Source organism: Conger conger, chromosome 9, assembly GCF_963514075.1.
Source record: "Conger conger chromosome 9, fConCon1.1, whole genome shotgun sequence".
Lineage (NCBI taxonomy): Eukaryota > Metazoa > Chordata > Actinopteri > Anguilliformes > Congridae > Conger > Conger conger.
The window spans coordinates 6,733,802-6,760,263 of NC_083768.1; the positions used below are offsets into that span (position 1 = coordinate 6,733,802).

At 42.9% G+C, this 26,462-nt stretch overlaps 1 protein-coding gene across 12 annotated transcripts; it reads right to left on the reverse strand.

Moving 5' to 3' along the window:
- Positions 1–3,584: 3,584 nt before the first annotated feature.
- On the reverse strand, positions 3,585–25,961 carry LOC133136869 (uncharacterized). Of its 12 annotated transcripts, XM_061254679.1 has the most exons (45): positions 25,743–25,758; positions 25,508–25,604; positions 24,222–24,276; positions 21,879–21,944; positions 20,769–20,834; positions 20,526–20,579; positions 19,269–19,983; positions 19,094–19,147; positions 18,295–18,366; positions 18,147–18,212; positions 18,003–18,074; positions 17,845–17,892; positions 17,441–17,506; positions 17,271–17,342; positions 17,106–17,171; positions 16,664–16,729; positions 15,890–15,961; positions 15,753–15,800; positions 15,607–15,681; positions 15,385–15,453; positions 15,212–15,286; positions 15,033–15,089; positions 14,883–14,954; positions 14,224–14,286; positions 14,072–14,146; positions 13,924–13,986; positions 13,533–13,604; positions 13,366–13,431; positions 13,212–13,283; positions 12,490–12,552; positions 12,331–12,399; positions 12,186–12,248; positions 11,762–11,827; positions 11,595–11,660; positions 11,458–11,517; positions 11,239–11,304; positions 10,403–10,456; positions 10,168–10,242; positions 9,145–9,204; positions 7,859–7,921; positions 7,710–7,784; positions 7,137–7,176; positions 6,913–6,964; positions 6,355–6,769; positions 3,585–5,983 (listed from the first exon to the last, which is right to left on the reverse strand). In XM_061254679.1, the coding sequence occupies exons 7-45, from the start codon at positions 19,320–19,322 to the stop codon at positions 4,244–4,246; spliced, it is 4,542 nt and encodes a 1,513-aa protein (XP_061110663.1). In that variant the 5' UTR covers positions 19,323–19,983; positions 20,526–20,579; positions 20,769–20,834; positions 21,879–21,944; positions 24,222–24,276; positions 25,508–25,604; positions 25,743–25,758; the 3' UTR covers positions 3,585–4,243. The 12 variants fall into 12 exon arrangements, with proteins under 12 accessions (XP_061110663.1, XP_061110667.1, XP_061110665.1 ...); XM_061254683.1 differs by lacking the exons at positions 25,508–25,604; positions 25,743–25,758 and adding an exon at positions 25,884–25,961; XM_061254681.1 differs by lacking the exons at positions 25,508–25,604; positions 25,743–25,758 and adding an exon at positions 25,792–25,820.
- Between the last annotated feature and the right edge of the window lie 501 nt (positions 25,962–26,462).

Consider the following 26,462-nt stretch of genomic DNA (forward strand, 5'->3'; position numbering starts at 1 on the left):
AGTTTTAAAAAGAGAGAACTGACATTTATGCAATTTGGTAACCAAGTGGAAACTGAAAGAAGAATCTCAAAAAATAAATCATCCCAGGCGGAGGGGGGGTGCCGATAGCGACTTTAAACCCATGCCAGTTGGCTCGCGAATCGCAGACTATGCTTCTCTTAATACTACAGGCATGCAGATACTGCCTATATACAGTACTGCCAACTCGTTGTCGAGATTACATGGTTGTTGCCAACGACATTCGCAATACACGGTTTTTAACCTATATTCAGTTTTACTCATAATTTTACTGTGTACTTACCGTTGATAGTGCTTTAGGTTCGCCGATCCGCTGTGATAACATAAAGCAGGCTACTTCCTGCTTCTTGAGTGATCTACTGAGTTACAAAGTTTATTTCATTATTGAGCAGATTTTAACTGTTGTTCTGTTCAACATTGTATCGGTTTATCGATAACCCGTATGTTTTCAAGCACGTCTCCCTGACGTCTACGTCTCTCTTCGTTCGCGGACTCCTGATTTGAGGTCTGAGTAACACATCTTGTTGTAATTTTTGTGTCCCATACGCATTTTTGCGCTTCCTGCCAGTTGCTGGAATTCCAACTGAGTCGAACAGTTCTGTACCCTACAGTGATCTACTTCATATAGGCTAATCGCCTAGTTGATTTAATACATGTTGGTGATTATCCGACAATTTTGTCAAATGGGCTATACGGTTATTATTCTGGTATTCTGAGATGTAATAAAAACGGACAGTGATGGAAAACTTACCTCATTTAGAACCGGTTGTCAACAATGCGTTTAGTGCAAACTGTGCTTAGTGTGAACATATATCTGAAAAAAAATGGAATGACTGGGACTCACTTTCACAGTTACAAACAGTAAATGTGAAAGAATTGTCAATCACCTGGGTGGAGCCGATTTATTGTCACTAACAGTTACAGGTCTGCCGTGGCGTAGACAGAAAAGCAGTTGTTGGTTGGTTTTTGCTAGCTGAAATTCTGAACCAAATTTCTGAACTTAGGATCAGACGAAATTGTCGACGAACGGAGTAACACGTGCGTTGTGCGATGAAACCTACTGAATTTCATCACCACCCCAGAAAACACTGGTCCAATCAGAAGCGATGATGACTTGTAGCTATTGACAATTTCCTGTAATAAAAGCATTTTTGAACTATTAAAATGTGCAAACTTTTAAGGATAATTTATTATTTTAAATAAATGAGGTGTACATGCTAACTTCAATCTTCAAAGGCATTTCACAAATCAAAATTAAAACTTGCATAACATTTATAACAGCCGATAAATTAAATGTGGAATATCATTAAACAAAAAGATAAGTGAAGATAATAACAAAGTACTGATAAAATTCTAATTTTCATAAGTGTTCTTAGCAAACTACAATGGAAGCAGTCAGTCTGAATTGTAAAAATGTAGTTTTTAAATCTACAAGCAGAAACCCAAGGGTCAGATAAAAAAAATTATGGGAAAGTGACTAGGATAATGAGAAAGTTATCTTAACCTGCTTATCCTGAACAGGGTCACAGGGGGCTGGAGCCTATCCCAGCACACATTGGGCAAAAGGCAGGAATACACCCTGGACAGGTCACCAGTCTATCGCAGGGCACACACACCATTCACTCACACACTCATACCCATGGGCAATTTAGACTCTCCTGGAGGAAACCCACACAAACACAGGGAGAACATGCAAACTCCACACAGAGAGGCCCCGGCCAACCAGGATTCGAACCCAGGACCTCCTTGTTGTGAGGTGACAGTGCTACCCACTGCACCATCTGTGCTGCCCAGAAGCAGTTACAGAAATTGCAGTTTCAATGTGAAAGTACAGGAATGTGTTTCTGGATGTGACAGCGCATGGGAATTTCACTGTGGACATGACGGTGTTGTTTGTGGATGTCACTGTTGGAATGTTTTGGCAGATTTGACAGCATGTCGTAATGTTTCCTTGGATATGACATTCCTACACACCGTTTCTGTGAATATAAACGTGCATACGAATGGGTCTGTGGATGTGACTGTATGAGTGTTTCTGTAGATGTCAGGGGATGTTGATGTTGAATCGCCTCTTCCTCTTCAGTCATCTTCGGCTCTATTCCTTCGGTACAATATTCCTCCAAATGGGAACAAAATGACGTCAGCCTCACGCTGTTGTGGACATACTGGGAAAGCGATGTCCTCCATGAACTTCATACTCTAGCAACAGAGCTGTGTGTGAGGGGCAAGCGGTTAGGAAATGTAGACTGCAGGTTGTGGAGAGGGAAACCTACACAACAGGTTTGGACACATAACTGTTCATTTGCTCAGTGAAGTTGGCCTACTTTTGCAAAGATCAACAATGGGCGAGAGGATGATACTTCCTAAAAAGGCAGAGTTGTTTCCAAACCAGCAAGAAACCACAGAAACCACACAGATAAAAGCCTTTCACAGAAACCTCGGGCACCTTTACAGACAAAAGAAATCTATATTTACCTCAGCTTCACACTATATTACTCCCAGTTCCTCATATAAAGAATCATATAAGAATGTTCCACGGTGCTCTTCAAGATCATTAGAAATGAAAAACAGGATTATAAGCATGAATTCATCTTGATATACTCATCACGCTAAAACTTGTATTACTCCATTTCACAGAGGGCCAAATCTTACTCAGTGAAACCATATTCATACATATTCCATAGAATTGTTAGATGATCAGGACCTTCACTCAATACACAGGCAATGCTAGAATCTTACAAAGACTCAAGCCAACCACATGCCTTCTATATAAGGAGCAAACATAATTCTATAGGTTTTGCCTAGCTGCTTTAAGTTACAGGAAGCATTTTTACTTTAAACCATAGCTGCCCAACCCTGTTTTTGGAGCTCTACCTTCCTGTCGGTTTTCATTTCAAACGTAATTTAGCACACCTGATTCTACCAATTAGCAGCTCCTCCTGTAGCCCTCTAGCTGTTGAATGAGGTGTGCTTTGTTAGGGTTGGAGTGAAAACCTAGACAAAGGTAGATGTCCAGGGACAGGGTTGGGCAGCTTCCTTTTAATCAACCCCCAACCTTTGCCAAGCCAGCAGGTTGTCAGAAAGTTTGGTGAATATACTGTCTCAGCTAACTTCACTCCTGGTCCTGGCAGGCAGCAGGGTCTGCTGGTTTTCATTTTCACCTTGAAAATGAAGCAACCAGTGCAGACTATCTATATCAGGGTAACATTGCTAACAGCAGTCTCAAGAAGATGAAGAGGTCAAGCCAACTGAATCTTCATTAATTCTGGAACCCAAAACAAGCAGCCAAGACCATCCAAAAATCATTGTACAATTACATTAGCAAAGGGGAAAAATAAATTTCAAACATTGAGACCATACCAATGAACCCCCTTTCCTTTACACTTTACACACAATCTCAAGTCTAACCTCCTCATTATGATTCCTCACCTCATAATTCTCACACCCTATCTGTAAAACTTGCTCACATAGAGACTATTGTTAATCAACCTACCACAGTCTTGAATGAAGAGCTTGATGAGTTACACATGAACACATTACCTCTTATAAGACATAAGACACATATCTAATGAAATTGAGAAGATCTTTATTGTAAATTACAAACCGGCCACCAATAAATAGAGTAAGATAATTCTACAAATCTGCAAAGTTATATTACCAAAATATGAAACCAAATAATTTACCATTAAAAACAAGAGCACAATAAAATAGGGCCCATGATAATTCATTGCTAGCAGCCATAATACATTACCCAAGTATGATTTACACAAAAATGGTGATTAAATCCACATTCAGAAACATTTGTAGTGTTCTTCATTTGAAACCTTTGAGATGTGAAACTATAAATTAAACACAAAGTGGTGACAACATGACAACAGTGAGGATCCAAACAGTCAGGACAGAATAAAGTGCAAATAAACCAGGTGTTTCTATTCATCCTAGACATGAACACATCTTCAATACATGCTAAAGTAGAGTAAACCATACAAAAAAAGAAAAAGATGCCTAGAGGAATGTATTCCCCTCACCAAAAAAATGAATAGTTGAAGTTTCCTAAAATGTAAATCTATAAATACTATAAGTAGAGGATTCAAATAAAAGTGGCCCATCAAAATAAAATCGAAAAACAAAACTAAATTGATTGGACAACATTAGGTTAGGAAGCTTGTGTAATCCCCTAGATCTGCTGAACTAGCAGACATGCCTTCTTCATTAGTTATGGGGGTTAGATTGAGAGCGGCTCTCGGTGAGAAGAGCGCTTCTTGCGTGGGACTGGGGGCGGGCCTTTTGGGTCTGAGACTGGCTCCTCCCAGCTAGTCTCTTCTGTGCTGTGGGATATAGCCTTGGATCGTGGCCGAGCTGGTGGAGGAATGGAGTCACGCTCTCTCTTGCCACTCTTCCCCTGTGCATCCCCCTCTTTCTTTCCACTTGTCCTGTGTTCATCACCCTCTCTCTTTGTATCCTTCCATCGTTCATCACCCTCTTTCTTTCTACTTTTCCCTCGTTCATCCCCCTCTCTCTTTCCACTTGTCCTATGTTCATCACCCTCTCTCTTGGCATCCTTCCGTCGTTCATCACCCTCTCTCTTTCCACTTTTCCTTTGTTCACCCCCCTCTCGTTCTGCATCCTTCCGGTGTTCATCCCCTTCTTTCTTCCCACTTTTCCCTCGTTCATCACTCTCTCCCTTTCCACTTGTCCCATGTTCATCACCCTCTCTCTTTGCATCCTTCCAGTGTTCACCCTCCTCTTTCTTTCCACTTTTCCTACTTTCATCCTTCCATTGTTCATCATCCTGTCTTGGTTCTTTTTTTGTTTGTCCATCCCACTCAGCCTTTGCATTCTTCCTCCATTCATCTCCCCCTCTCCTTACTTTTTTACCCAGTTCATCTCCCTCTCTCTTTGCATCCTTCCTCCGTTCATCCCTGTGTTTCTTTTCATTCTTCTGCTCTTCACTCCCCCATCTGCTTTCCTTTTTACCCGATTCATCCCCCCCTCTCTCTGAGTTTTTGCTTCCGTCCAACGAGTCTTCAGGTTCCTTTTTCCTTTGTTCGTTCCCCTCTCTTTTTACATTCTTCCCCTGGTCATCCACCTCTCCCTTTGCCCTTTCACCCTGTTCATCCCCTTCGCTCTTTTTCTTTTTTACCTCTTCTTCACCTCCATTTTCACCCTTCTCTTGTTCAACAAGTTTTATTTTTTCATTTCCATCGTCTTGATTTCCATCTTTTGCCATCCCATCGGTCCCATATTTTCGTCTTTCGGTTTCTACCTTCCCTTTTTCTACTCTTTCTTCCCCCTCTTGCTTCACACTTTCTGCTTCTTCTTCACCCTTTTCCATCTTTCCACTTTGGGGCTTTACATGGTCTTCCTTATTATCATTTATTTTCGTCTCCTTTCTTCCGTCTCCCTCCCTTTTCTTCTCCAGGACTTCCTGGTCCAGTTTCTGTTCTATCTGGTTTATCTCCTCCTCCAGTTCGGCCAGTTTTTTCGGGTCAGACTCAAGATCCAAATCATCTTCATCCTCCTCATCATCATCATCCTCATCCTCCTCAAACTCTTCCACCTCAATGCCATCCATGGTCTTCTGCAACTCAGTTTTTACGCGGTTCAATTCTAGAATTCCATCTTGCAGTTCCTTGCACACCTCACGGAGCTTAGTAGCAAACTGCGTCTTGGCACCCTTGCGCAGCTCATGAGAGTCCTTGGCGAGGAAGAAGATGTCGAGAGCGAGGAAGAGTGCGGACATGACGCCAGTGGTGACGCTGATCACCTGGGCAGCTTTGGCCGCCCCACCTGCTACACTCAGCACTTGCACAGTGCTGATGAGTTGGTCCGTGTTGATCATCAGAGCCTTGCCCGCTCGAGCGCCTTCCTTCACTACATGTTTGACGTTCTGATTCAGTGCACGTTTTGACACGCTCTCCGTGTATTTCTCAAAGTTCCACTCTTGAAGCGCATCCATCCCATCCTGCAGAAAGAAAGAACATGAGGAAAATAAAGAGAGATAACCTATCCATTTGTCTGTGTGTGCAAGAAAGAGCCAGATCTTGCTCTTCCGTCTGGTTTGTGTCTCTTCTAGAGATGTGCTGGCCAACATGGGCCCTGGTAGTATCCCTTTCTCTGGTAGTAATGCGAGTGGGAAATGCCAAGAGCTAGAACCAGATATTTTCTCATTTCATCAGTTGGTTCCACAAGAGTTACTCCACCTACATGCTCAGAATAACTCAAAATATGTAAATAACCAAAAGCAAAACGACAATGCTGAAGGCACAACATTCTGTCAATTATGTCAATATGGAAACACTCCTTTGGGGAGGATAGGTGCCTGGAGAGACCCACCTGTACAAATTCCATGCATTCCCGGATGTCCTTGATCTCGTCTTGGTAGCCCTGGATCATTTTCTCCACTTTCTTGCGGTCCATGTTGGAGTGGACCGTGTCCGTGATGTTGGCGGAGGCGGAGGCTATGCCGCCGGCGGTCGCCACGCCGATGCCTATGGCCGTGACGATGACGGAGGTGCCGAAGGTGAAGGGGGCGAGGATGAGGCCCGTGATGGTGGCCACGCTCCCCACCACGCTGGCCACTCCGCCCCCCATGCTGGCCGCCACCGTCTGCTTGTGGAAGTTGTCGGCCGCGTCGGCCAGAGCGAGCAGCTCCAGGATGCGCTGCTGCAGGGACCCCCCCCGCTGGTTGAAGAGGCGCACGAACAGCTGAGCCGCCATGTACACACGGTCAGCGGCCTGCTCCACTGCCCTGGAAAAACAATCCAGAGACAAAGTAGATGGTATTTGCTTCAAGGTTGACGCATGAGAGAACAGAGGAGAGGAAACAAGAGCCAAGAAGTGGAGGGGAAAAAAAGGATTTAAAAAAAATTAAGAACTAGGACAGTAACTCACAGTTCTTCCTCGTCCTCTTTAAAGTTTGAGGATTCATTCCATTCATCCCAACCTGGCAACACACAGAAAAGGTTGCAATACAAATATTAACATGTGAGCATGCATACTGTTATATATAATGATATATATATAGTACATAGACATACATACACACAGGTACACAGATGCATACTGGATTGAAACAACCTGAGATGGAAACCAATCAAGCAAGAATGATGACCTACCTTCTACGGTTCTCCACCATTCCAGCAGGCCATCATCGTCCTGCGAAGGAGAGGAAAAGCCTTAAACCCGCTCACCATTTCAGTCACAGCTCACGATTTGAATCGAGCAATATTTATTGAGGTCTAATGTGAATGTAACTTTGGCATCAAGGCTCTGCCTTATCACTCCATGTTTGCATAAGCCAGCCAAAATGATACCGGAGCAGCCACTGTAAACCCTCCACCCAGGGCAAGACAAGCAGAATGCAGAATGAGCAAAGGCATGACCAGCTTAGGTCAGAAATTTAAAGACACTTCCCATTAAGGTGTAAGCATTATGTACTCGATTGATGCAAATTGTCTGCCCAAACTAGCTATCATTAATTCACCCGTCCAGTAAACAATTTATCCTCCCAGGTAAAACGGCAAGCTTTTAAAAAAATACAAATAAAAATAATTCTAAAGTCAGAGTTCTAGAACTTCAGTTACCAGAAGCTGTTATTACATCAGCATTAGAATGTTAGAAAGTAAGAACATTCTAGTCACATATTTGTGACCTCAAAAAATGGTTCAGTTATACATGAATACCCTCACCTCGTCGGAGTCAAGAGGGTTTCCTTCTCTGGGCATAGGGGCCATCTCCACCATCTCAATCTCCACTGAGCTCTCCTGAAACAGACACAGATAGTTATACTCCCGGTATGACATGCAGATTTGTGCGTGCTACGTAGTCATGCACGTACCTGCACAGAGCTCAGGTCCTCCAATTCAAAAGACTCTGCCAATAGATCCTCTTCCTCCAAATCCTACAGATACAAGAGAGACATTTATAGAGACAGGAAGGTGGAATAGAGGTACAGTCTCCTCCAAAAGTATTGGAACAGCAAGGCCAATTTCTTTGTTTTTGCAATACACTGAATACATTTGGGGTTGAGATAAAAAGATGAACAGGAGACAAGAGTTCAGAATTTCAGCTTTTATGTCCTGGTATTTACACCTAGATGTGTTAAACTAATTAGAACACAGCACCTTTTATATCAGACCACCTGATTTCTATGTGAGCAGAAGTCATTGGAACATTGTGTATTTAGGTAAAGTAAATAACACTTATTATTTGCTTGCAATGACTGCATCAAGCCTGCGGCTCATTAACATCGCCCAATCGTTGCATTCTTCTTTTGTGATTCATTTCAAAGCTTTTACTGCAGCCTCTTTCAGATGTTCTTCATTTCTGGGGGTTTTCCCCCTCAATCTTTTCTTCAGGAGGTGAAATGCATGCTCAATTGGGTTAAGGACTGGCGATTGACTCGGCCAGTCTTTTTCTCACTAATGAAGTCCTTTGTTGTGTTGGCAGTGTGTTTTGGGTCATTGTCTTACTGCATGATGAAGTTTCTCCCAATTGGTTGGAAGTATTTCTCCATAAGTTGGCATTGACAGAATGTTTTTGTAGACTTCTGAATTCATCCTGCTGCTACCATCATGAGTTACATCATCAATAAAGATTAGTGGGCCCACTCCAGAAGCAGCCATGCAAGCCCAAGCCATGACATTTCCTCCACCGTGCATCACAGATGAGCTTGTATGTTCTGGCCTGAGCAGATCCCTTCTTTCTCTACACTTTGGCCTTTTCATCGCTTTGATTGAGTTACCTTCATCCCTCAAACTGAAAAAAATGACCATGCTGTTCCAATACGTTTGGAGGGGACTATATTTGCATCCCCAAAACTAACATGAATGAACCCAAAATGCAGAAGAGCGTCTCTGAACACACAACGCGTCAAACCAACACAAGGGTATGCTCGCCATGGCAATAAAGCGAAATGAAATTATTATGATTTAATTGTGTATGTGAAAGATATGTGGCTCAATGTGGCCCTGGCTATGCATAATATATGCATGTGTGCGAGCACGGTGCCTTTAAACTCTCACGCTCAGTTCATGAAGACAGGACATGAGACTACAGCAAGCAGAGGAAGAAGGGGGTGAATTATAGGATGGTAGTGAGGTAGGTGTGGTCTGTCTCACTTGCCTTCATTGGGGACTGAAGTCTTGCATTTCTGGGAAGTGTTCTCTTCACTCTGAATGATACCTAGTAGCCACAAATTGCAAAAAAATAAACCGTAAAGAACTGGGCATATTACATTTGCATTACACTAAAGGCATTTTGTAGACACTCTTATCCTGAGTAACATACAATCTAGTGCAAATCAAACCCAGTGACAAGTATGTTCAGGATCCTAGAGGAAAGTCCAAGCATGATCATATAGACAAAGAGTACATCAGCTTACCAAGTAGCATACCACAGTTGGCAGCCGGAATACCCAGAGTACTACAAGAACTCTACACAAGTGATATTATAATCTATGGCATACACAAGGCCATCTAGGGTAGTGTGGAGTAGTTAGATACAGGGAAGTGTATAGTGGTTACACACACTCCACACCAGCAAAGTTGAATACAAAGCGTACTTGCATCAGGTTACATCAACACGGTACTGTAGTAGTTACACAAAGTCTCTGGTACTGCACAGTAGTCAAACACAAATGTTACTGTAAACCAGTCTCAAATGTGGTCCTGGGTTTATATGCTGGGTTTGTTGAACACACGTTTACATTCTTTCAGAATTTGGTTCCTTAAATGTATTAACACAATGTTAGCGTTTGACTTGTCGTTTGCATTGTCCATGACGTCTTCAATATCTCACAAATGGTTTAGTTTTAGAGACCTGCACTGACCCCATTGGTTCACCTGTCTGGCTCTTTTAATCAAAGTGTAACCTCTTTGTGAAGAAATGATTTAACAGAGCACAGCAAGCACAATATGAATGCAGGCCATTTTCAGGAATAATATATCTTATAGGGGTAAATAATCCCTCAAGACATTAGTGTCTAATGAAGAACAATTAACAGCTTTTTACATTTCAGAGATTGCCACTATGGTACGAAGACCATCATACACAGCGGTTTCCCAGGACTGAGTTTGAAAACGCCTGCTGTGGAGTACTTGGTAGTATATGCCAATGACAGACAGCTAAGATGCAAGCCACACCCACCCTCCTCTTCATCTTCAAATCGTCCCTCTTCTTATCTCTACCTGCTGGAGTTCCACCATCGGTCTCTGGGGAAACCTGTAAAAGGCACATGCACAGATGCAACTCACCTTTCACTTTTCACAGCTACCCATTGATAGAATTATGATTTGAACACAAAAAACAAACAGGACACACACAAATCACCACAGGTACCAACATTCCCCAGTAGAGGTTGAATACAGTACAGATTAGTTACCTGTGCAGGTTTAGGAGCTCTTCGGAATATTCCACCAAACTTCCCTGTTTTTTCCTGAAAAGAAGGGGGGAAACAGAGAGAAGGTGGATTGTAGCAGGTTGAACAGATACTGTTGGACAGAAACACTGATGGCAGGGTACCCTAGTGGTAGGGTGTTGGATTTGAGCCCCCCATAGGCATGTTGACCTGCTTCTGGAGAGATTAAGTTGAATCCCTGAATGGAAAAAAAGAGCCCTGCCGTTAGGCCCTTGAGCAAGACCAAAAACCATGTTCTCTCTCTCCCTCTCTCCCTCTCTCACCCCACTTGAAACTGTTCGGTCTTCCATTTCTCCCAGGGTTCTCAATGGATCTCCCCTGGTTAAATTAATATACACCGATGAGCCAAAGCATTATGACCACTCACAGATGAAGTGAATAATGTTAATCATCTCATAACAACAACCCATGTCAAGGTGTGGCATAGATTAGATGGTAAACGATGCGTCCTGCCACACTACACACATTTTTCAGGAATGGTTTGAGGAACATGAAGATGAGTTCAAGGTGTTGCCCTGGCCTCCCAATTTTCAAGATCTCAGTCCGATCCAGCATCTGTGGGGTGTGCTGGAACAACAAGTCCGATCCATGGTGGCTCCACCTCGCAAACTTACAGGACTCAAAGGATCTGCTGCTAGCGTCTTGGTGCCTGATACGGCAGGGCACCTTCAGGGGTCTTGTAGAGTCCATGCCTTGGTGCATCAGAGCTGTTTTGGCAGCACGCGGAGGACCAACAGCATATTAGGTCATAATGTTTTGGCTCATCGGTGTATATGTAAAGACTGAGCAGAGAGACTCACCTTTGAGTTCTTCTCCGATAGACTGTCATTGCTAGTGGAGAGTTCACCCCGTGCAAATCCCGTTTCCTGAGGAAGGAGAGAAAGACAGGGAAAGAAATCTTTTAAGACTTGCCACCATTATAATTTCAACAGACTTTGCTCAAGAGCCCAACAACAGCCCCACTGTTATTTATTCAGAGCTGCTTGTACATCAACGGAAATGCAGGAAGAGACACTTACCTCTGCAGGTGTAGGACGAGCCTTGGATCTGAACATTCCACCGAACATTCCTCCTTTCTCCTAGAGGGACATGAGAGGGTTAATAGAGTCCGTTTAACTGGGGAGGGTACAGGCGGGACAGACGGGCTGACGCTCACCTTTGGGTTGATATCCAAGAGATTGTCATTGCTGGTCGAGAGCTCATCGCTTGTGGATTCATTTTTCTGTGAAAGAGCGTCAAGAGCAGTCAGTACAGTATATTCAAACAGTTTTTAATGTGTACAGGTACATATAGAGGTAAATTCTAGTTAGAGTAGAGTATTACCTGTGCAAGTACTTTATGCTCAGTAGGCTTAGCTGGTCTTTTGAACATTCCAATGAAAATCCCACCCTTTGAAAGAGAGAGCAAGAGAGAAAATCTGAGAAAGTGAAACAGAGACAGAAACACTAGAAATAACATAAACTCACATTTGACAGACTGTCATTGCTAGTGGACAGTTCAGTGTGTAAATCCCGTTTGTACAATAAATGGATCAATATACCTATCTTGACCAGACTGTCAGTATTCAAAAGGCATACCTGAGGAAATGGATCCCCGTCATTCCCAGATGCAAGTCATTAGTTGTTAGGAAAAGGGACACACACAGTCCTTTTGATATTAATGATTTATTTTTATTTTTATTGTGGACGGTGGAAAATAAATAATTGGACAGAAACACTGTTGTAGTAATGACCGAAGAGTGACTCACCTTTGTATTGTCAGAAAGATTGTCACTGCTAGCTGATAGTTCATGGTGTGTAGAAAGATTGTCCTGAAAGGAGAAAGATCTCTCAGTGTTCCAAGCAAACATGTCACTGTTGCAAAGAGCTCCCCATGTGTAAAAAGTCATTTACCTGTGCAGCATGTTCAAATGTTTTTTCAGACTTGGATTTGAACATTCCACTGAACATTCCACCTTTTTCCTAGAGAGGCATGCATGAGTTAGTGTTTTTTTTAATGGGAAGGGTGGATGCAGGACAGACAGACAGACAGACGGACGGACGGATACTCACCTTTGTGTTGATATCGGAGAGACTCTCATTGCTGGCCGTGAGTTCATCCTGCGATTCATTTTCCTGGACAGGGCAGAGTGTCAGTGCATTACATTCAGATGGACATTAATGTACGGACATGGTGTACGGTTTAATATTTTTCACCTGTACTGGTACTGCGTAAAATCCGCAGGCTTAGAGGTCATTTTGAGCATTATACTGAATATGCTCTCTTTTCATTTTAGGGCAGATTTATTATGAGGCATTTCTTGATACCATTTTTGTACAAGCATAGAAATAGGGTAAAATATGTTTTTTGTTTTTTTTTATGCTCTACCACGTCCTATATATCCCAACCACTGGTTCAACGAATCATCAATTTTCACCAACGTTGCATAAAACCCTCAATTCACCTGGCTACCAACTGGGCCCTTTGCTGCTGCATCTCCAATGTTTCCTTTTTACAATTTTTTGCCAAAAAAATGATGCTTCAATCACAAATCACACATTCTGCTGTTGAATGTATTATTCAAATGAATCCAGTAAAAACTTGATTGCCAAAAGATTGCCTATGAGATGACAAGTACTCTCCAGGAGGATATGTAGTGTGTATATGCGTATATGTATATATATATATATATATATATATATATATATATATATATATATATATATATTATAGTCACTGCTACTCAAGTACTGTGGCCTGTACATCAACAATAAATGCAGGAAGAGCCACTCACTTGTGCAGATGTAGGACCTTCAGATGTTTTAGGATGCTTTTTGAACATTCCACTGAACATCCCTCCTTTCTCCTAGAGAGACACGAGAGGGTTAATAGGAGTCTGTTTAACTGGGAAAGGTACAGGCAAGACGGACAGACGGACAGACACTCACCTTTGTGCCGGTGTCTGAGAGATTGTCATTGCTGGCCGAGAGCTCATTGCCTGTCGATTCTTTTTTCTGTGAAAGCAGTCAATACAGCATATTCATGGTACAGTTATTAATGTGCACAGGTATACTATTTGCTGTAAATACAAATGTACGGTAGCGTGCAGTATTACCTGTGCAGGTACTTTGTGCTCAGCAGGTTTCGCAGGTCTTTTGAAAATTCCAGTAAACATTCCTCCTCTTTCCTGAGAGAGAGAAAAAAAAAAACAGTTGAAATAGCATATACAATAAATAGATCAATATACCCAATCTTGACCAGATTTTCAGTATTCAAAAGGCAAACCCGTAAGAAACTGTTATAACTTGAATGCCTCCTCCATCCTGATGAAGCCTCCAGAACACCCAATCACCATGCATGCTACAACTGCATTGCCCATGAGTTGTTAAAAGGGGCACACACAGTCCCTTTTGATATGAATCATTTTTGTATTTATCGTTGTGGAGGATTGAATAGAAATAACTAGACAGAAACGCTGCTGTGTCAATGACAGAATATAGACTCACCTTTGTGTTGTCAGAGAGATCGTCATTGCTAGCTGAGAGTTCACGGTGTGTAGAAAGATTGTCCTGAGAGAGACAGAGAGGGGAAACACCCATCAGATGTTCCAAGCAGACTTTACACTTTTGCGAAGAGCTACCTCAAGACATTTACCTGTGCAGGTGTCGCATGTTCAAAAGTTGTGTCAGACTTGGATCTGAACATTCCGTCGAACATTCCACCTTTTTCCTAGGCAGGCATGCAGGAGTTAGTGTTTTTTTATTGGAAAGGGTATATGCAGGCCAGACAGACAGATGGACACTCACCTTTGTGTTGATATCGGAGAGACTCTCATTGCTGGCTGAGAGTTCATCCTGTGATTCATTTTCCTGAAACGGGCAGAGTGTCAGCGCACTACATTCCGATGGACATTAGTGTGTAGAGACGCATGTAGTGTTTATAATATTTTTTTACCTATACAGGTGGTCTGCTCAGCAGAGTAAGAGGCCATATTTAACATTATAACATGCCTTTTCATTTTGGGAGAGATCTATTCTGCAAACTTCTTGAAATGCAGATACCATATTAACAAGTACAGAAGTCTAAATAAGTATATACTATACACTTTAATACTCACATTTCCTGTATATTCAAACCGCTACTTCAACATGTTATCAATTATCAATTTTCACCAACATTGCATAAACCTCAAGTTACCTGGATACTGGCTGGAACCTTTGCTGCTGCGGTCTCTCAAATGTTTCCTTTTTTCCTTTTTAGCCAAACATGCTTCAATGACTATTAAAAACACTAAATAACATGCTACACTGGTGAATGTGATCCTCAAACGGAATTAGTATTTATATTTAAGTAATTGCTCATGAGATGACAAGTACTCTCCTGGAGGATTTGTAGACTAGTCACCGTTAATTATTCAGGTAGGGCTACCTGTGAATCAAAAACAAACACAGGAAGAGACGTTTACCTGTGCATGCTTAGGACCCTCAGAAGATTTAGGATGTTTTCTGAACATTCCGCTGAACATCCCCCCTTTCTCCTAGAGAGGCATGACAGGGTTAATGGAGTCAGGTTTTCCTTGGGAGGGTACAGGCGGGACAGACGGACATACTCTCACCTTTGTGCTGAGATTGTCGTTGCTGGCAGAGAGTTCACTCTGTAACGATTCATCTACCTGTGAAAGAGAGGCATTTTACCACAGGATTTTCACATGGGCCTTAACCTGTACAGGTAGCGTACAGGTGCCAATATTGTTACTGCCATGAGTAGATTACAGTAGAGAGATAACATTGTTACCTGTGCAGGAGCTGTGTGTTCAGCAGGTTTGAAGGCTTTTTTTAAGATTCCGGTCAACACTCCTCCTTTCTTTTCCTGAGAAAACGACGGAAGAGTGTACTCTATAGCTTGAACTGGTACAGCAGTCGGACAGAAAGGTCTATCTTTGAAGCAACATCTGACCAGAGACTCACCTTTGTGTTGTTGCTGCCAGAGAGACACTCGTTGCTGTCTGAGAGTTCACTGTGTGTAGAAAGATTGTCCTGAGAGAGAGAGAGAGAGAGAGAGAGAGAGAGAGAGAGAGAGAGAGAGAGAGAAAAGAGATGCATAAAGTGTTACAATCAGACCTGTCCCTGTTGCCCACTGAGGCAAAGAGTGACCCGTGTATTAATAGAAACACAGGACAGGACACTTACTTGTGCCGGTGTAGAATCTCTAGAATGTTTGGAAGCTTTGGACCTGAACATTCCACTGAACATTCCTCCTTTCTCCTAGATAGGCATGCAGGGGTTAGAGTTTTTTTTAAATGAGATGGGTTGACGCAGGACGGACGGACCCTTACCTTTGCATTGTTTTCCGAGAGACTGTCATCACTGTCCGATTCATTTTCCTGGAAACGGTAAAGTTGGTTTAGTACAGTACATTCAGGCATTAAATGTGTACTGTACAGACACGGTGGACAGTTGAATATTTTCTTACCTGTGCAGAGACTGTGTGCTCAGCAGGCTTAGAGGCCGTTTTGAATATTCTACTCAATTTCCCTCCTTTTTCCTGAGAGAGAGAGAGAGAGAGAGAGAGAGAGAGAGAGAGAGAGAGAGAGAGAGAGAGAGAGAGAGGAGAGAGAGAGAGAGAGAGAGAGAGAGAGAGAGAGAGAGAGAGAGAGAGAGAGAGAGAGAGAGAGAGAGAGAGAGGAATTAAGAGATGCTGTGTAGTAGTTGTAACAACTACACACAACATTGGCTCAGGAGGTAAGAGCAGTCATCTGGCAGTCAGAGGGTATCTGGTTCGAACCCACCCACCACCTTGTCCTTGAGCAACCCCCAAATGCTCCTGATGAGCTGGTTGGTGCCTTGCATGGCAGCCAAACGCCATTGGTGTGTGAGTGTGTATATCAGAGGTCACCAACCCTGGTCCTGGAGAGCTACTGGGTATGCTGGTTTTTGCTGTTACTCTGCACTTAATTAATCAATTAGAGCAGATGATTTCACAGCTAACTCACCTCACCTGGTTACCTGGGTCTTAACAGGGTGCTGTTTCTAAGGTGAAAACAAAAACCAGCAGACCCAGTAGCTCTCCAGGACCAGGGTTGGTGACCTCTGGTGTATATGAATGGGTGAATGTGAAGCATCAGTTGTACAGCGTTTTAGATAAAGCTGCTATATAAATACCAACCATTTACCATCCATTTAGTTGTAACAGGTATGGATGGACAGAAATGGCGAGCTGGAGTACCAACTGAACAGAAAGACTCACCTTTGTGTCAATGTCAGAGAGACTCTCATTGCTGCCCGAGAGCTTTTTGTCTGTCGAAATGTTGTCCTGAGAAAGAGATAGACATGCTATAACGATTCAAATCACCATAGCTAGAAACAAGTGCTCTCTCGTATAGCCATTCAGAAACTGGTCACTATGTTGGACAGCTCTCCATTCACTTCTCTTTGCAGATGAACAGCACAACCAGGATTAGACCAAAGACAAAGATCTTCTGGAGAACTACTGTCCAGACTGGCAGTATGTGCGAAACAACAAAGCTGTTTTTTAATTCTTTATTATTATTATTCGTATTTTTTATTTTTTTATCCAGATTTTAGGGAGATGTATACCCTGAGACTGTACAGGACAGAGATGGAGAGAAATATATGTGGCAGGTTGAACAGAAACATTTTGAGAGAAGTGACTGGATAGAGAGAATCACCTTTGTACTGCTGTCAGACAGACTGTCCTCACCGGCGGATAGTTCACCGTGTGTTGATCCAGTTTCCTAGGAAAGGAACAGCACTTAGTACACAATATGCATCATACCTGTACAGGTACCTATACCATTTACCTGAATAGGGAGAGTACAGTAAATCACAATCACCTGTGCAGGAACTGCGAGCTCAGCTGGCTTAAGGGCTTTTTTGAACATGTTACTGAACTTCCCTCCCTTTTCCTGAGAGAAAGAGAGAAGGACGGAGAGGGATGAGTTTTGTGGGTGAAACGGAAACAGAAACACTGAAATGTACAATAATGACTGAACAGAACACTCACCTTTGTGTTAATGTCAGAGAGATTGTCATTGCTGGTGGAGAGCTTGGAGTTTGTAGAGAGATTGTCCTGAGAAAGAGATGGCATTAAAAAAAAATATATATATATATATAACACAAACAAACATATGACAGGGACTGAACAGCGTTAGAACAGTGCTCAACAATTACATTACATTTACATTATTGGCATTTGGCAGATGCTCTTATCCAGAGTGACGCACAGTTGATTAGACTAAGCAGGAGACAATCCTCCCCTGGAGCAATGCAGGGTTAATGGCCTTGCTCAAGGGCCCAACGGCTGTGCGGATCTTATTGTGGCTAGACTGGGATTAGAATCACCGACCTTGTGTGTCCCAGTCACTTACCTTAATGATCCATTTCAACTGAACAAACAAACAGACTCACCTTTGTGTTGTTGTTGTCAGCGAGTTCAGTTTGTGTAGAAAGATTGTCCTGAGAGTGAGAGATTGAGAGAGTCTAATTTAATAAGTGAAACTGGTTATTGTCGTTATTGTCGACTCCGGTAAACAATGTACACCAACAACAGACACAAAGGCACTTACCTGTGCAGGTGCAGCACCTCCAGCAGGTTTGTGAGGTTTTCTGAACATTCCACTGAACATTCCTACTTTCTCCTAGAGGTGCGATGCGATGGTTAATAGAGTGTTTACCGGGGGAGGGTAGAAGCAGGACACAGAGACACTCACCTTTGTGCCGATATCTGAGAGATTGTCCTTGCTGGCTGAGGATTCACTCTGTACAGATTCCTCTTCCTGTGAAAGGATAAAAGGATTTTCATACAGGTATTATTCCGTACAGGTAAAGTACAGTGCTGTGCTCTGCTAATATAGTCACCTGTACAGGTATGGTGCGATCGGCGGGTTTGGGGGATTTTTTGAACATCCCACTGAACATTCCTCCTTTCTCCTAGAAAGGCATGATAGAGTGTTTAACCGGGAACTGTACAGGTGGGTACAGACGGCTAAGATAGGATTAATGGAGGACGCTGACAGGTGGTTTGGTATGAGGGAAACTTGCGGAGCACAGTGGAAGAAATAAAATACCAATTAGCTGGTATTTTAGTAACTATTAGCACACAATAGTACTGATCATTTAGTAATCTCTTCCGAACATTAACGGCAATAATGTATGTATGCATGTTATTGCATACATATACAAATATTCACACACCCACTACACTCCTCTGGTCATGGACATGCCATCTCTCACACAGGTATGCCACCATCACACAGCTCCCAGCCTCGCCCACAGGTATGCCACCATCATACAGCTACCTCCCCCAGAGCCAACTGACTGTTGTTATGATCATACAGCTCATTACCATGGCAAAAGGCACCATAGCATATACCAGGGCTACCCAGCGTTTTCTACCGTCCCATAGCATTTCACTCCAACCCTAATTTGCCGCAATTTATTCTATTAATTAGCAGCTCAAGATCTCTAGCTGCTGAATGAGGTGGGCTTTGTTGGGGTTGGGTGTAAAAACTTCACAGGGCGGTAGATCTCCAGGAACAGGGTTGGGCAGCCCAGGCATAGACCGTTATCGCCATCATAATCTTGATCTGTGAATGCCTGAGCTGGAGATGTGTCAGTGAGCAGACACGCACGCACCCACCCAAGACCCGAAACACACCTGTTTGCCAAGTTGGCTTTCCTCTTTCTCTGGATGAATGTCTGTTATGTAACTCTGGACCAGACAGAAGGGTCAACAAGATCAAACAGGCAGAAAGAAATGAAGTAAGCAAACAAAGAGTATGATGGCAAACCAGGTTAATACTACACCAAGCAAAACACAAAGCAATTCTCACAGTGAAGGTGGGGGCTCTGTCTTTTGGCACATTCTGGAAAATCCCACTGAACATTCCCTTTTCCTGAACGGGAAAAGAGGAATGGAAGGTAAGGTGTTAAAGTAGTTAATGAGGACCTGACTGAAGACTTGCCCCCTAATGCATTGAAGTTACATTTGGCTTGTTTTTTTATTATTATTTAATAAAAATTTTACACATATGTTTTGCTTCATTAAAGGTACAATAGGTAATTTCGGACTTCTAATGATCAAGAGAGGAATAGCAGCAACAAATACAACACTGTTTATCCCTCCCCCTTCTCTGTAAATGCGCTGACGTGGAAACACCATTGGCTGCGGCAATTAGGACCAATTTTCAACCAATGAGCTTTAATTATTGTACAGCTATACAACGTTTTGGTACCAAGTGTCGGGCCATTGACTGTATATTTTGAAACCAAAATTTAAAGGACAATAAACACAGGCAGAGGGTGAGTCGACATGTCAGTGAGCCTTTTTCAATGATTGGAAGGTATTCACAATGGTCTTCTGACAATGCTTTAACACAAAAATCTTACCTATTGTACCTTTAATCATTGTGAAGATAATTGAGTTTTTAAAGCTCCATAAAAACACCAGCGAGTCTACCCCACACAGTACTAATATAGCCCCATTTCTCCAGAAAGGCTTGCCTCATGTTGTGACTGAATCTCTCTTCCAGTGTCATCGTTGTTTTCCTGCAAACATTCATCAGCACCATCAAGCAGAGCTTTTACAGTAGACCAGGGAATATATGGAATAGTTGTCTATATTCATACAGGTTTAATTCCTGCAGACTTTACGTATAAAGGGTATGAGGGTTTATGTACACCGTATACATGACAGCATGTCATGTGTACCCATGTGCATTCAAGAAAAACATTTTTTTTGTCATATTGACTACTTATGAGAGTACATTCAGCACTGCATCAAGACTGGTCTCTGCCATCTAATACATAACCTGGGGCCTTTATCTCAAAGCTGAGACCACGTCTGATGGATAACCACACCAAGTAAAAAAAACAAAAAAAACCCAGAAGTCTTTTTAGTCCATGTTCCAGATTTGGGATGGTTCTCCAGCTAACTCTGTAATCCTGCTTTGTGATACAGGCACCTGGCAAGCAGTTCCAAATACTTGTAAAAAATACTTCTGGATCTTGGAACAGAATTAACCTTCATATTATTTAAACAACTCATCTTGTTCTTTGAGCCTGTGAGAGCCTTTTTTTTGTGAGTTTACCTGCAGATTCAAATTTAACTCTCGGGCGTCATTGCTCTTCCTACTCAGGTGCTGCTAGAAACACAAAGACAATGCCAAACTTGTACATTTCCCAGCATTCAATCAGCATTTATCCAGGTGAAAAAATGTACTTTGCACTGAAGTGGCTGTGGCCATTGTGGTGCAGTGTGGCGATTGGCTGAAAGAACCTCCTGCCGGTGTGTGATTGGCTGAGGTGACTGCAGTATGGGTGTAAGTACCTACCTCATTCCTGGACATATGCGGAGGTAACAGAGCCGTCCTCTCTTTCTGGATCACATTTCCGTTGACCTAATAAAAACAAACCATGCTCATAGAGACTTACACATGCGCACGCACACACCGCTAAGGGACACGTATGCAAACTATTCTCATCCAGTCAAATCTGGAATTTCAGTGCTTCCATTTCTGACAAGCTCGAAGCATATGTGGAGAAGGACGTTCAGATCGTAAGGGTGATCTGGAGAGCCATCAAACAGGCGTCAACACAACCATGCACTGACACAAACAGGCGTCAGCACAACCATGCACTGACGCAAACAGCCGTCAACACAACCATGCACTGACGCAAACAGCCGTCAACACAACCATGCACTGACGCAAACAGGCGTCAACACAACCATGTACTGACGCAAACAGGCGTCAACACAACCATGTACTGACACAAACAGGCATCAACAACCATGCACTGACACAAACAGGCGTCAACACAACCATGCACTGACACAAACAGGCGTCAACACAACCATGCACTGACACAAACAGGCGTCGACACAACCATGCACTGACGCAAATAGCCGTCGACACAACCATGTACTGACGCAAACAGGCGTCGACACAACCATGCACTGACGCAAACAGGCGTCGACACAACCATGCACTGACACAAACAGGCGTCGACACAACCATGCACTGACACAAACAGGCGTCGACACAACCATGCACTGACACAAACAGGCGTCGACACAACCATGCACTGACACAAACAGGCGTCGACACAACCATGCACTGACACAAACAGGCGTCGACACAACCATGCACTGACACAAACAGGCGTCGACACAACCATGCACTGACACAAACAGGCGTCAACACAACCATGCACTGACACAAACAGGCGTCAACACAACCATGCACTGACACAAACAGGCGTCAACACAACCATGCACTGACACAAACAGGCGTCAACACAACCATGCAGTGACGCAAACAGGCGTCAACACAACCATGCACTGACACAAACAGGTGTCAACACAACCGCGCACTGACGCAAACAGGCGTCAAGAGTTGCAGCTGCAGGAGGGTGAAAGCAGACAGACATACAGACAGACTCACCTCAGATGTAGGTTTGGGTGGAGGCACAGTCTTTGGTGGTTTGGGTGGTGGCTGAGGCGGTTTGGCCTACAGGAGACGAACACAGAGAGGAGAACCTCAATCTTTGTCCCGCTCATATCGAATGGGTCTTCATGCAGTTTTTGCCTTTGACTCCACAACCATCCGATCTCCACGCCAGCCGGCATCCCCAGCTACACACGCCCCCTTTGAGGAGCAGGTTTTCCCAGAATGTTTTTTTCCAACATTCTAGAACACCAGGGTTTTGAACTCCATTGCTTTCCGATCACATCGGCGTTAGAATGTTCTCAACTGAGCATTCTAAAATCACATATGTGATCCTATACCCTAAGGGGTTTTAATGCTGAATCTACTCAGGCCCCAAGACAGAACCCCATGCTCCCAATTTTTAGATTTTAATGATTTATTTAACTGCTGGCCCGTCCAATCAGTCATCAACCCGGGAGATGGCATATGCCAACCCAGAAGAGTGCATGCCAATCCCCGTGCCCTCCAAGTCAATTGGGAGAGGAAAACACCATTTCCTGAAAACATTTGCCCATTTGCAAAGCTACAGTCACATACGATGTGAAAAGAGCTTAGACCAGGGGTGCCCAACCAGTTGATTGTGGAGCAGTTTCTGACAGAAGTTACAGTTGCTGTTTTGTTTTAGTTTTTTTATGTAACATTTGCATTTTCCCCCTTGTGGTATATGACGTGTGCTATGTTAGTCTTTTAGACTGTTAAAACACAGGAGTCCACCCTTTAAACAAATCATCCTGTTAACTATTGTCTTTATTTAGGGAATTAATTCAACACAAGCAAGTTGCAGCAGTTGTTCAACTTGGCACCTAGTACACATGATTTTAGCACAGCCTAGGACAAGAACAAGAGACCTGAGACTTGAAATAGAAAGCTCCTGGAACTAAAATCTCAACTGTCGGCTGGATAGGTCATTTTCAGTTAGCCCGTTGCACAAGCTAAGGCAGCTACAATATATAAGGCAAACGCTTCTAGCCAAGTGCAAAATGTATTTTCAAAGATGGAGAAATGATCAGGCCATTTTTAGAGGCAGCACACTAATTTATTGGTGACTTTTAAGAACAAAACAGATATGGTGTCTGCCAGTAAGGATGGGTGGTTAATCCAGAAATAGTCACAACTATTTCGGAGCGAAAAAAACTGAGAAAAGGGAAATGATACTTGTGTTTCTTCAATTCAACGTATCTCCAGACGTGATTAAAAATGCGCAGCAGTTTGGTGTCAGTCTGATGAAAGGCTCACAATCCTGATGCTGAAAGGCCAGACTCTCTTGACTTTGTGGACAAAAGTGGAGATCGTGTGCACTATTCACCATCAGGCCTTGTCTGGGACGATATTGAACAAGGTGGCAGAAATGGACATTGCAATGACTGTTCTATTCATGCCGAAAGTCTACAAAGATGGGCCTTTTGCCGACAGGTGAGCGAGGCAGAGAATGCAGACCTCTTGATTCACACAGACAGGGCTGCATGCTGCTATGTATTCTCAGACCAAATTATAGTAATGCCAAGGCCCAGTATAAAATGTCCCATGTGTCCACCTGCTGTCTGCAGCCATGCACACTGAAGTCGGGTGGCTGAGCAGAGGGAAACCCTTGCAGGAATTTTGGGAACCACTGCCTGAAATCAGTGGCTCTTGCCCTTTCTAAACGATCAGCACACAAGCATCTCGAGGATAAGCAAGTGGCCGTGAGATTTAGCTGAACGGATTTGGCTGGCATGTAGAACCAGCTTAATCTCGGAATGCAAGGGAAAGGAAAAAAAAAAAAAACAAGAAAACAAAAAAAAACATTTAATGGACTTGAACAGCTAGGTTAATGCTTTCAAGGGGGAATTACACCTCCCATATTCCAAGATGCAGAGCAGTGACCTGCCCACCAGAAAACACGTCAAGATTCAGGAATGAAGAACATTAATACAGAGATGACATTGCCCCCAGAACTGGAATGCTTTTTTTCTTTTAATTTTATTTTTTATTTTTTATTTTTTATTTTTTTTATTATTACCTGGAGACAATGGTCAAGAATTAAAAAAGGTTGGGTACCCCTGAGGTGGCCTGTAGTGTAGTGGTTAAGGTACATGACTGGGACACGCAAGGTTGGTGGTTTTAATCCCGGTGTAGCCACAATAAGATCCGCACAGCCGCTGGCCTCATGAGCAAGGCCCTTAACCCTGCATTGCTCCTGGGGAGGATTGTCTCCTGCTTAGTCTAATCAACTGTACGTCGCTCTGGATAAGAGCGTCTGCCAAGTGCCAATAATGTAATGTAATGTAATGGTTTAGACGAACGAGTGCCAGCACTCACCGGTTTGTGTTTTGTCCGTTGAACATCTGGACGTAGACACTGCTCCATCTTTGAACTGCAATACAGAGCCAACGCACAACATCTAACCACAGCCAATACAAACAGCCAATACAAACAGCCAAGGAACAGTGTACCCCTATAATACACAGTGTCAGAGCAAATATAAGCACTGACACTTAACACAAGGTGTTGGGGTCACAGGAACATGTAAAGAATATGTGCTCCAAATGGTTGCCGTTTTACCATAGGTCTTCATCATAACATGTGGTTGAAACATCAACAGTTTTTTTTTTTTAATGAATTAATTTATGTTTATTTTTTTGGAGCATTATCAGTGTGAGAGTTTATTTCTGTCCCTGTAATACAACCATACAACTCAGTTTTTATCAGACTCAAAAAGTTTCAAAACCATAGAAGTAGGCAAGAATTTCGGATATTATGAAAACATAAATTATACAAACAATAACAGAATTACCCTATGAACAAATCTCATTAAACAACAGCAGAGGACTATAGGCTGTGAAAAAAGTAACACATCAGGTGTCCAGGCTGGGTTAAAGTTTTTTCTTTTACCTAGCCTACCCCATGTCCCTTGGAATCAGCTGATATCTAATATCTATCTAACTAATATCCAAAAATAAATGTTGCTACACACAGCACAAGAATAATATTAAAAAAATATTGTGTAAGCTTAAAGTCTTAAAGTCAGTAGGCCAACACAAGCAAGCAACGGTCGATTTCCTCAAACCAACGCCGTAACAAAACCAGCGAATTCGCTCTCAATATCTCTTCCTACACTGTGGCGGATGAAATAAATCATATGTCGTGTCATTACTGTCGTATGGTGAGTTTTTTTAAAATTTTCTTTGTAAACATACGGATCATGTGTGCGCGCCATCGAACCGTGTTTGAAGTTCGTGATCAGATTCAGAGTCACACTTCCGACACACTCAGAAGACACAGTAAACGCGTTTACAAGTTTATTCCTCGTGTATGACGGCGGGAAATTATGCTAAACAATAATTTATAACACAACAACAGTTTTTTTTCCTTCGTGTTTTTAACACCCTGCAAGGGTAATCACATCTAAAATCGGCATACATTACATTGAGGCGGCGTAGGTGTTCAGTGTTTGGATTGGCATTACTGTCACTAAAATTCCTTCCAAAACTATTTCGACACCACTGATCGGACCCGATGGAACGCCGCGCGATACGATGTTGTGTAACAGAGCGCACACACAAGAGCCGGTACTTGCAGTGATATTAAGCGTATTTAATGCTTACCTCAGTTGTTTGTAGCCTATACAAACACGTCGACTTTCAAAAGACTTTAACACGCGAACACATGACCGCACCCGCCCGCACACATTTCCACGGCACTCTACAAAATCACATCAGCAACATATCAAGGTGTTCCTCAAGCGCACCAAAACCATCCCCAATATTGTGTTTGTCAGATTTCCCTATTCATAGTTTTAGACTCATCCGCAAAACACTTGGATTCTACTGCATGACTCACTGTCTTTGTTGGTAAAGCAGGAACAATGCAAAGGTAATACGAAACTCACAAAAACTATGTCCTTCCCACTTCGCTCTCTGTGTACGGTGATTCTAATCATAGACGACATCTCTCCTTTACGCCCTACAGCGTCAAACTCACCTGGGAAAAGGGCGTGGTTAGCTGAGGGTGAGTGAAAGGCTTCCCAGCCGCTGCTCTCTCTGCTTTGGCATGATTTCGGTTAGTTTTGTTACTCAAAGCGTTTGCAGAGCCAGGGTGACGTTCATATTTCACCTACCTCCTTACTTTCAATTCATCTTACGCCATACAATAGGATGTTATAAAATACGTTCATCGCAGTATTGAAATCTCATCATCAAGGAAGTATCCACAACTATTACAGCGGGTTATGATTTGCCGCACCATCTGAAAACGTGACAGAAATACACGCGGTGGCTTGGGGGTCAAACTATCGCATCTCTCTCTCGCTCACTATTTTTGCACCCCGTGCACATTCCTGCGGCTCGTGACCTTCGCTGGATTTAACACTGAAACCCCGACACCACAAACACGGCAGTGCCTGAGAATGACCCATTTCCTATAATTAGGCTACAATGCTGTTTTACTGCGTCACGGTGGGTTCTACTGGTGGGCCAACCGAATAAAGCAAAGCCCGTGGCGACATGTGGATAACTATTGAGTCACATTTTTTCATTATTTCTCTTTAAAGAAAAGTCCAGA

Bases quoted from the DNA above. Each gene is read 5' to 3' on its own strand.
- LOC133136869 (XM_061254683.1), bottom strand. From the start codon at position 19,322: ATGTTCAGTGGGATTTTCCAGAATGTGCCAAAAGACAGAGCCCCCACC. The intron at 15,962-16,663 runs GTGAGTCTTTCT...TCTCTCTCTCAG, and splicing joins TCTCTGACATTGACACAAAG to GAAAAAGGAGGGAAATTGAG. The intron at 11,828-12,185 runs GTGAGTCACTCT...TCTCTTTCAAAG, and splicing joins ATCTTTCTGACAATACAAAG to GGTGGGATTTTCATTGGAAT.